General features: G+C 44.6%; 1 protein-coding gene across 3 annotated transcripts in view; it reads right to left on the reverse strand.

The window, feature by feature from the left end:
• The window catches only part of KCNC1 (potassium voltage-gated channel subfamily C member 1), a 129889-nt gene extending 123797 nt beyond the window's left edge, over positions 1 to 6092 (reverse strand). For 2 of the 3 annotated variants that reach the window (XM_063117198.1, XM_063117200.1), the window contains exon 1: positions 5438 to 6058. In XM_063117198.1, coding sequence (XP_062973268.1) covers positions 5438 to 6007 — 570 coding nt within the window. In that variant the 5' untranslated portion in view covers positions 6008 to 6058. Of the gene's footprint in view, positions 1 to 5437 lie in introns of all 3 variants that reach the window. The other variant, XM_063117199.1, reaches the window with a different exon arrangement.
• Positions 6093 to 11333: the final 5241 nt, after the last annotated feature.

Raw genomic sequence — 11333 nt, forward strand, 5'->3', positions numbered from 1 at the left:
GGGACAACCCCACCAAAAAAACATTGTGCCAAATATCCACACAGTAAACTCCTCCTAAACCTTTTATAATTACATTTTAACCCTACCTTTCTTTAAGGAAATTTCTCAGTGCTCATCCACTCCCTTCCCCCCCCCCCCAATACCCTGGTGGTACAGGAGAGGTTGTAACCTTGTAAAGTGTAGCCCCCTGCCGGATACATGGAGCACAGCCCTTTTTGGCCCTGAGGCACTGCCATGGGAGATTCTGAGGAAGATTGCTGGTGGGGGTTGGTGAGGCAATTCTGAGGGAGAGTGGAAAAGAGGAAAGAGAATGGGGAAAACTGTAGGGAGAGTGAATAAAAAGCACCAACTAGAGAAGACACTGGAGTAGAAATACATTCACACAGCATTTATCCAGCAGCAGCTTTGAAACCAGAGAGTGACAGGCTGAGGCCTACAGCTTTACTATAGCCCAGCTAAGAAATTCATTTTAGTTCATTTTTTACTAGAATATATGCAATTCCCACTTCCCAGAACTGAATACGGACCTGAACATGGTCTGTCATCCATTCATTTCTGAACTTGCAATATGCTTCAAGCAACAACAAAACCATGAAAAAAATACATTTTTTTTTCAAACTTGCTTTTGAAAAATGTGCGCAAACAGGCTTTAGTCAATGAGAGAAAACTGTGTACATTTAAAGAATGCACACAATTGATATTAGTATGGACAAATTATCTGATACTAATTTGAACAAATTATCTTAATCCATAAGAATCACGGGAAACCATAAGATAAGCACAGACCTCTTTGTTGAAGGCATCATTTTCCTGTTTCTAAAAATCCTAATAATCTATCTTCTCTAATGGTTTTAATCAATGTCCATTCTCCCATTATTAAAAAATATATAATTTTAACAACTCCCTCTTTGTCCTGCTTGGACTTGGATACACCCCTTAACCTCAACTCTGAATATAAAGAGGTTTATTTTTAAGGGGTTATCTGTTCTGTTTATTACCTCATGATGTAGCACAGGGTAAAGGCCATTCTGTGCTGGAATTACATTATTTGTTTTAGGATATTTAAATGATCGGAACTTAATACATTCACTGGGTAGTATCGCATGTTGCCCATGTGCTAGCAGGACACACTGCTAGCACAGCAGGAAGCTATCGGATCCCACAGCTATCAGAAATAAGTGAAATGCCCATTTCTGGAACAGGGCATGTCAGTAGAGCTCACAGAAGGGAGCTGCATTGACCTGACCTTTTCTGGAAATGAGTGTTTCTGCTTGTTTCCAGGACGGCTGTTGGAAGCACTAGTTCCTGTTGCACAAGTGGGTCCACTGTAAACAAACAATAGAAATTTGTCATTGAATTTCTTGCCGGTTTTAAAGTGCCAGTTACTGATGATACCAATACCATCATGCTCTAGGGTGTGCTGTCAGTAGAGCCTGTTTTTCCTACACTTTATCCCACCTCTTCCACGAGATTTATCCTCCTTTTCTTTTTGTCCCTTCTCAGGATCCTAGGCTAGATAGACTACAGTCTGGGAAAGAACTAGAGGGACAGAGTTCTATCTCAGGTCCATTCCAAGGTCATCCCTCCCCCCTGAAAGTCCCAGGACAGCCGATTCAGGGTATTGAACCATATCTCCAAAATGGGCTCAGCATACTTCATAGCTCCTTTAGAGTTCTGATTGGTTCTGAATGAAACTCAGAATGGAAGCACAGCTCCACTGAAATTGGAATCACCAGCCTCCACTGTCCTGATGCGACTTGTTCTCCTGGCTCAGGATGCTCAAGACCATACTCTGAAGAGGACTCCTCCAGCAGAGGCATGAGAGCCCTCTTCAGGGTTGTTTTCCCCCCCTTTAGTTTGGGGTGTTGTTGTTTTTGAACTTCTGCAAACCATGGTGATCCCCCTAACACCAGCCTGCTGATACTTTCCTCTTATGTATGGATGGTGCCATTTTTGCTATGTAAGGATGCATGCTGAGAGAATAAGTTCACTATTAGTATTTCACTAACTGTTCTCCATCACTAGATTTGCTTTTACTCATTAGGTTACATATTCTGGCTTATTTGCCTAGATTTTAGTGTATGTGTACTATGTGAAAAGTATTACATGACACAGTATTTCATTTAAAATTTGTGCCTCTGGTATCTCAGGCTTTAAATTCCATTTATCCATTGCAGTTATGAATATATTTATTGAGTGGGTATTCAAGTTTTCACAGGACAAGTATGTACAGTGTTTAGCTGCTTTTAATCTCACTTTCTTCTTGTTGGTCAGGTAACGTGAGCAGGAAAACAGTCCCACATGGATGAATACATTGCAAAGAACAAATTTGAAATGTTTAAATAATGAAATGTGTTTTTCAAACAAGAGAAATTGATGTCTATTTATGAATATGTGGCACAGGTTACACATAAGGGTCATGCAATACTGACTTATGTTTTTGGATGGGATGAAGGATCAAATAATAAATACTTTTCTATATAGTTTGATAGTTCTTGCATAAGAAAAATGGAAATGCATTGAAGCATTGCTGATAACTGTTGCTCAGAGAAAAGGTGCTTCAATACAGGTGTTTTGAAAGGCACTTTGGAACCCTCAAAGACTTTGTAAATATAAGATTTGCCTTCAGCTGCATGATCACATGCATACCACATGGCAATTGGTTGCAACTAAAGATAAAGTCATTTGAAAACCTGTAAATGCAAGCCTTAAGATAATGCAAGTATTTAAGAACTATACAGAAAGACATATGACACTTTATCCATGTGTCTTTGTTAAATGAACATTTGTCCTTATGTCTTTAAAAAGTCCATATGTTAATGAACCTATTGATCTTTTTCTTCTTCATGACTACCTAGCTAGTTTGAGTTCTTTTGTGTGGTCTGTCATTAAATTATTTCAGCATACATCCAAGGGCTCCTTTATGTACACACCCATTAGTTTCTGTTTGTATTATAAGATGTTAAGTGTCTGCTAATGTATCCTTAATGGATGGCTTATGAACATATTAGACAGATTTTAAAAATGTTTACATGTTTATGACTTACGCCTTATGGACACTTTGCAAAAACCTGCATATAATATCATGAATTAAGGAAAATTATCCACTCACAGTAGCTTTTGGAGCAGATCATGGTAGAAGAAATCCAAAGGCTTCATATGACACACATACAAAACAAAAACAAAAATCCCAAGCTGAATTATGAATAGCAAATCCTGCTAATTAGAAAAGAACAAGAATGATCCAGTTATATCTTTTACCAGAGGAGCATATAAATAGAATGAAAGAGCATTGCCAGAATCGATGGAAACCCCACTAAAAACAAGTTGCCCACAACAGCTGCTCTGTTGGGCTGTTTTATGGCCATATGATGAGATGAAGCCTGGAGTGAAGCTATTAGTGCATCTCTCTCAGTCGTGTCTTCTACTCAGGCTAGCATTGGCTCTCCAAGGTGTTTTTCACAGCTCTGCAACTGAAATATTTGTAACTGGAGATGCCATGAATTCTGCATGAAGAGCCTGTGCTTTAGCCCTGAGCTGCCATATCTCTGAATAGTTTGTTTTGAGTTTTGAGTGAGGACCATTGTACACAAGACACTGCTAATTGGGACAGGATGTCTCTGATTCTAGTCTATGTGTAATTCATTAGCTGCAGGGGGACTGGGATAGAGGGTGGGGGTACCTCAGAATCCATTCTATGTTTGTATTTCTAATATTTCATTACAACAAGCCTGCAAGGTCTACCTGAAAAAGCCATCTAACCTTCCCTCCATACTTTTACATCCCTCTAGAAAAGTTCACTGGGATCCAAAAGTTGTTGTGCAACAACACTCTTCTTTTAACTTGTAGTAAATATTTCATTACTCTCTCCTGCTCCACGCTATTTAAAGACTTAGAACTTGCTAATTCAGTAGGGAATCTCAGAAGAGTGTATAAAGAAAGCACAGACACCTAAAAGACTATGTGTAGAAAGCATTTCAGGGCTCTCCTCCAAACAGCCCATCTCATTCATTCCTTTGCCAACCTGGCGCTAGTTCCCCATGTAAGATATTTACTGAGTCCAATGCTTCCAGTAAGTAACTACAATTGTTTTATGCACTGAATCATTCATCCAATTGTTCTCATCAAATGTGCTCATCTTCCTCCATACAACTATTTTCCAGATGACTTTTAGCCTTATCCCTCTTTTCTCTCCTCATAGGACATATCTATCAGTCAATTACACACACACACGCACACACGCACGCATGCACACGCACACACACACCATATCTTGAGGGGGAACAGAAACACCTCTATGTAATATATGTAATATATAGAAACAGTGTGAAAATTAAGAGAATGGATGGATGGAAAATATGGTTTGCTTTTGTGTGGTCTTAAAGTGAACATGTGTACATATACACACACACAAACAAACACTGTAAGACCACACAAAAGTGAACCACCTTTTCCATCCAACTATCCTCTCCATTTTCCACACTGCCTCCAAACAGCAACTGCATGAGACTGATCCAGCCCCCACTGACGTCAGCATGTGCTTTGCTGATGACATCAGAGGGAGCAGAATCTGTCCCTAGATTTGCACAAGAGTATCTTTCTTTCCTCACAGCAACAAAGACTCCAATTTTGAGAGGTTCTGTTGTTGGCTTCACTCACATTCACATCAACATACCAAGCATAGAATCTGTTTTCTATTAATTCCAGTTGTGAGTATGGAAAGAGAGGGATAGTCCTCCTACCCTAAAATAAGATATATCTTCCAATAAGCATGTCTTGTTGTGAGTCACTTTAGTCTAATAAAAATGCAACTGCTAAAGTGAAAACTAAGCCTAGGACATCATATCTGCCCTTTGGCTTCAAAATCAGATTAAAAAGAATGCCATTTTAGCTCAGGCAAAAAGAAAACCTCAGCATTCAAGTCTTCAATCAACTGGCTTTAAGGAATGAATACATCTTCACCTTGTTGAGAGAGAGACAAAATAGGAGGTAGGTCAATGAAGAAGCTTGACAACAAAACATTTCTAGGCCAGCCTGCCTTTCCCCAACCCAGTGCCCTCCAGATGTGTTGAACCATCACCCCCAGATGTCACATATGGAGAGCAGAGGTTGGGAAAGGCTATTCTAGGCAGTCACTTTTATGAATGTTGAAATGTGTCTGTTTAAAATGGGCTGGAATCCTGGTTTCTTGCTTCTTCATGGAAAAGAATGTGTTATGCCCTTGCACCTGCCCTTGTTCCAAAGTGCTGGCCTTCATGTACTCATGTGGTAGCTGTCTTAGAAGGCACATGACTCTCAGTCTGCCCTTCAGTAGAGGAGCCCTGCATAAGAATCCAGGGCATGAAATGCAAACAGGGACAAGTAAGGAGCACTGACTTACAATCCCTCCTAGGTTGTGTGTAAATAAGGCATTCTGCATTCTCATTATCTGGCTTACCCTTGCATATCTGGAGGAATAGGGATCCTCGAATAGCGCCCAGATACGGGGCTGCCACCTCTTCCAAAAGCCCCCAGGTCTTCCATCTGGGGAGTCACTGAGTGCCAGGCGTTTAGTCATCTCCAGCTCCTCTTCACCATCACCTGAGTCTCCAGTGCCATCTGCATCTCCATCATCAGCACTGCTATCTAGAGGTGCCCCACCAAAACTGTCAAGGGCCTCTTCAGCATCCCGGTGCTGCCTGTAGGTCATCCAACAACAGGGCTCCACATCGGTCTCATCAATGCCCCAGAAGGCCAGCTCCTCCTCATACAGCGGTCCACACACATCTGCTGGGCAGTGCAGCTTACCTGTGCGGTAGTAGTTCAAGATATGGGCAAAGACACCTGGGTGCCGGTCAAAGAAGAATTCATCTGTGCGGGGGTCATAGTCGAAGTGACTGTGGGCATCCGGCTCAGCAATCCAGGCCAGCCGAGTGCCGGGCAAGGTGCGTAAGGTGCTGCGGTAAGTCTGGTGCCTAGTCCCTCCCACATTGATCACAATGCGATCGCTTTCATCGCCCTGGCCCATCTCGTCTCTTATTAGGCATGTCGTGGACTCATCCAAACAAGCACAGCACACAGCAAGTACATAAGGGGGGAGGGGAGAAGAGACTCCTGCTCGTCTGCTATCAATAACTAACTTGATACCTTATCCATGAAGGCCAGGGCGCCCACATTAAAGGCGCCCACTGTTCTTAACCACCTGTACCCTTCACTCCCAGTGATGCAAAGTCAAGAGTACCATGAAAGTTAATGATGGCAGATGCAGGGTCTTTATTGGGCAATGAAAACTCTTATCTGAGTGTCATTTAAAATAAGGGTCCAGGAGCCCACACATCCACACACACACACACACTGATGATACACTGCCTCCAAGGGCAATGATGGTGAGGGATGGTTGGTTGGGTAGGTAGGGTAGGTCTGAGTATTGAAGAGGAAGGTTGCTTCTTCAGTTAGATGTGGCAATTAATATATCTACTGGCACACAGCTGACCTGCAAGGAGGATGGAAAAGGGAATAACTGGGGGAGCTAGGTGCCCTGCAAGAAGAGACAGGAGGAAGTGGAATAAGGGGTTCACAGTACAGACACCACACATACACACACACACACACACACACACACACACACTCACACTCACGGTGGGAGGAAGAAAAGGGGCAGATACCAATGCCCAATTGCAGAAATCAGAGCAAATCTCTAGAAGATGCTGATGCTTTTTCAACAAAATCGTTCTGTACTTGAGTCCTTCGAGGCAGAGGCAGGAGCAAGAGGTGGCTGCTGGAAAGAGCTCAACACGTAGCAATCCGAAGATGTAGGTAGATTTTGAACAATAGGACATCAAACCAACACACAAAATTCAAGGCATTGAAAGGAGTGGTGGTGACGATGAAGCAACAGCGAAGCAACACTGGGGGGTGGAGTGGGGGTGGATGGGAATAGAGATCTATCTGTCTATCTATTGCTTCTCCAGCTGCAGTTCTCCGATTCAGACAAAAGACCACGACATCCGTCCGCGGATCCTTCCCTCTTGGCGTCCTCTTCGGCTTCCTCACTCGCCGATGCAGCTCACACTTGGCAGCATCCCTCGAGGCGCCCTTGGCACCCGCCGCTTTGCCCCCCAGGCCCCCTCAGGGGACGGATGGATGACTTGGGCGCGGGGCTTGCCTGAGCGGCGTGGTGCTGAAATGGACAGCGCTCCGGCAGCCGCTGGACAGGGAAGGCTTGAGCTCGCCGGATGGATGCTTGCTTGCTTGCTCGTTAAGGAGCGGAGGGCAAAGGGAAGCCAAAGCCGGCAGAGCGAGGCGAAAGTGAACGCCGAGCGGGGTCTCTCTGCATCCCTCCTGCCCAGGCGGCGCCGAGCAGGCGATCCAGGCGGGCTGGGCAGGTGCCGCTGAAGCCTCAGGTGGCTTGCGCTGGGCGAGGAGAGGCTGATCAGCGCGTCTCTCCCTCCCTCTCCGTCTCTCTCTGCTCCCCGCTCCCTCCCACGCGCCCGCCGCCCGAGAGATCTCGCAGGTGGTGCTGAAGGCTGGGTGCCAGAGAACTCGCCGCCGCCGCCGCTCTTCGCTGCTCAGTCCAGCCAGCCTGGTCTCCGGACACTTCAGTGCCGCGCAGGCGCGCTGGGCTCCGAATAGAGCAGTTCTCCCTGGGTCCTAATGCAGCCCGGGGGAGGGGGTGGGGTGGGGGGAGCAAGCAGGGGCGGCAGCTCCGAGATTCAGCCGCCCGCCAGCCCCCCTAGAAATGGAGAGCGCCGTGGCAGGGACACGCAGCGATCGGGGCTAGGGGTGGAGTGCGTGGGTGCGAATGCAGGCGCTGGAAGCGGGTGGGCTGGGAGCGAGGGAGCGGCACCGGTGGATCGGCTTCACCGAGCCGGAGAAAAGAACCCGATTCTCTAGCCTGGGGCCACGTTCAGCTCCCCGCCTGACAAGATGAACGGCGACCCCCTCGACCCGAGCGCGCTGTTGGAACAGCGGCGTGTTGGGTCTGCCACGGACGTCTGCTGCTACCTAACAAAGGACGGGGCGGTGAAGAAGAGAACCGGACCACAGGGGTGCCCAGCAGCCTGCTATTCGATGGCAGGAGAAGGAAAAGCTGCGGGGAAGGAAGGTCTGCTTTTCCTTGGGTATTTTGATTCGAGACAAAAGAGACCAAGGTATTTGCTGGCCGGATACAGGGCTCATATTGAAAAGAAGCTGAGTCAACTTGGGCGGGGAGGAGACGGGCGACTCTTCTCTCAACCCCTTTTGCCAGAGAAAGCAACATTTGACATGAGCTATGTAGTATTTTCATTCTGCCCCTGAAAAGCGTGCGCACGCATGCACGCACACACAACACACACACACACAGTCCATCAGTATATGAATTTCAGATTCTTCTGGCACACCGGCTGCCTTTCACCAGGAGTGGCGATGATGGAGGAGGAAGACAGTAATGGCTGTTCCGCTGTTGGCCAAAAAGAGGCATCATCCCTGACAGACACATTGCACAACTTAAAAATCAAGCCAAACCCCCTCCCCTAAAAAAACAGTTCTTGCCTGCTGAAAGAAAAAATCCATGTGATGCTCGATTTTAGGTGTTTGCTTACCAACATTTTTACTTTGAAATGGAAGCATTTTGCTTGAAATGACTATTTGTGGGGGGAAAGATGCCATTTCGAATCTGGAATTTACCTGAGTACCTGGAGATTTTTCTTGTTTATGTTCCGAAACCTTTTCAAATGCTTCGAAATTTCAACACTTCGCACCTTTTAGGAAAAAAACCCAGAGAAGAGCAAAAGAAGGATGCCAAGTTTACAAGTCATAGTTCAAGCTTGAGATATCTCATGTTGAGCATCCTAACCTTGGGGATCTGAACACACCTTTGGGGGATGGAAGTAAGTTGCATTGCAATCAATGCATTAAACTTCAACCTAATAGTTTAATGGTGAGCGTAGCATCCATGAACCACAAGACACCTTTGTGTCCTGTCCAAAAAGTTTGTGGATGTTTAAAATCCCTCCCCCAACACATACCTCCATTTACAAATGAAATAGATCCAGCCAAAAACTTGATAACCCCAAGACACATTTTCAGTTACCAAGACTTTTTAGGCTAGATGTAGATAACTTGTGGTCCTCCAGCTGTTTTGGCCTCCAACTCTCATCATCCCTCACAATTGGTTCTGTTGGATATACCTGTTGGGAGTTGTGGGCCAAAACATTTAGAAGGCTACAAATTGCCCATCCAAAGGCCACAGTCATACTGGACCTTTCCACTCTTACTTTGTGGTCAAAGTGCATTTATGTACCATAGCATTAACTATGGCTATGGGGGGGGGGTCTACACTACTGCTTTTTAAAGTGCTTTAAAGTGCTTTGAAAACATTTTGAAAACTGTATATGGAGTGTGTCCTGGGCCCCAACAGTTGTCAAAACTGTTATAAAGCACTTTAAAGCGCTTTAAAGCAGTAGTGTAGATCCCCCCTATGTTTGCATGACACACTTATTCCACCCAGAAGGAATATATCAGCTTTCCCCCTCATTATAATTCCTTGGCTGCAGGATTACTCATACTCTGCATCTTGTAATGAAATCATTACTATGGGGTGGGGGTCAAGGGGGTTTCGGAAAGTAACACCCAATGGTTGCATATAAAAAATGCTCTAATGTTCTATGGTGGTATCATTTATTTCTGCTATTGTACAGTTGGGAAAGAGGTGTGGAATCCAGTTCAATAACATAGACTATACCTTGATGGTCAGGGAGAGAATTTCTCTACCTATTGGTTTCTCATATGAGTTCCAGTCTGGAGCTGTATTTGTTCCCATTGAGAGTAAAGGGTGAGGGCCATGGGGTCTACCTTGTCTCTGGCAATATCTTTCTTTGTCCACCTCCATAATCAAATACAAAATTGGAGATGAGTCCCTCCTCCATGCCATGTGATAAAAATGGAAGGTCCACATTGATTGTACTTTGCTGGAAGCCCATTCGGTCAGAGGAACCCAATGTTTCATTGTGAAATTATGATTTCAGCTACCATATGAAGTTAAAGGCTGAGACCCAAACAAGTGAAATGATGTACTCGACTTCACCCTGCTGTCAGTTGTCTTGCATGGCAAATGGAAATGGCACCGGATCTTCTCTTGGGGCTTTTCTCTGCAAACATCTGTTTAAGATAGGAGAGAAAGCCAATAACGTCTGATGGAGTAGACCCTTTTATATGGAACAAAGCTCTTCTCATGATAACTTTTCTAGTAATAAGGCCATGCCTCCTTCAACCTTCTTGAAAGGTGATGATGAATAAAATGCTCTAACAGTAGTTCATCTCCTGCTCCTCCATCATTATGCATACTTACACTAGTTAAGAGATTATGGCCTTGGGGTCTGCATAGGAGCTGTATTCATGGCATATCTGTGCATCCATCCACACACATGCTTCCTGATGCACTAAGGCACTCCTGATTAAGAAGATCAGGCTGCATATAAAGTTGTGACTGTGAGATTTAATATATCCTTCTTCATCAAATCTATAAAAGACATCCCTCCTATGTTTTCCTTCAGCTTCTTCCACCTTTATTCTTTCCGGGGTCTGGGGTGGAATCTGTTAAGCAGGTAAAAATGTCTTTTTACCTATACAATGTCTTTTGACTGAAATCACCAGGAGCTCTCCACCTGAAATCACCCACTGTTGAGTCACAATATACCTCGGAAAAGGACTTGATGTTTTCAGGTAAAGTTCAATAAAATTCATTTTCACAACGGGAACAGGCCAATGGATACATGACACCAAAAAGGCAACTGCTTCGCTTACATTGTCATGTTATTGAATTCTTGGTACACAGATCTTAACTGACAGGTGTAATATACTGCTTTTACTCTAGAGTAGGTGCAAGGCCCCTGACCCAGATCTTAGAAGTCCCCCTACCCCCAGGCTAGGGTCCCCACCCAGTTGGGAAGTGCAGAAAAGACAGCTCCAAGTTGCAACTATTTGTCACCAGTACCCTGGAAAGGAGAGCTTCTCAACTTTAGCATCAATTAGGCATGCGGGTGGGGTGGGGAACTGTAGAAACAATATTGCAGTATGTTAATTGCAGACTGTTTGGCTAAAGATGTTATTGTAGGAATTTGGAAGAAACAGTCAGTCCCAAGTGACCTGCAAACATTTATCTGTGAAAACAGATAAAACAACTCAAATGGCTGAAGTACACTTACATTTACAAAATGCTTTTGACAATTGTCCACATCAAAGATTAATGACAACAATGTAGAGTTGTGGAATCTTAGGAGAAATAGCTTGCTGGACAGAAAGCTGTCTTAAGAGCAATAGAAAGAGGCTAGTTATAAATGGAAAATCAATCTTTCTCTCTCCCTCCCTTCCGC

This window comes from Elgaria multicarinata, chromosome 2 (assembly GCF_023053635.1).
Source record: "Elgaria multicarinata webbii isolate HBS135686 ecotype San Diego chromosome 2, rElgMul1.1.pri, whole genome shotgun sequence".
Taxonomy (NCBI): Eukaryota; Metazoa; Chordata; class Lepidosauria; order Squamata; family Anguidae; genus Elgaria; species Elgaria multicarinata.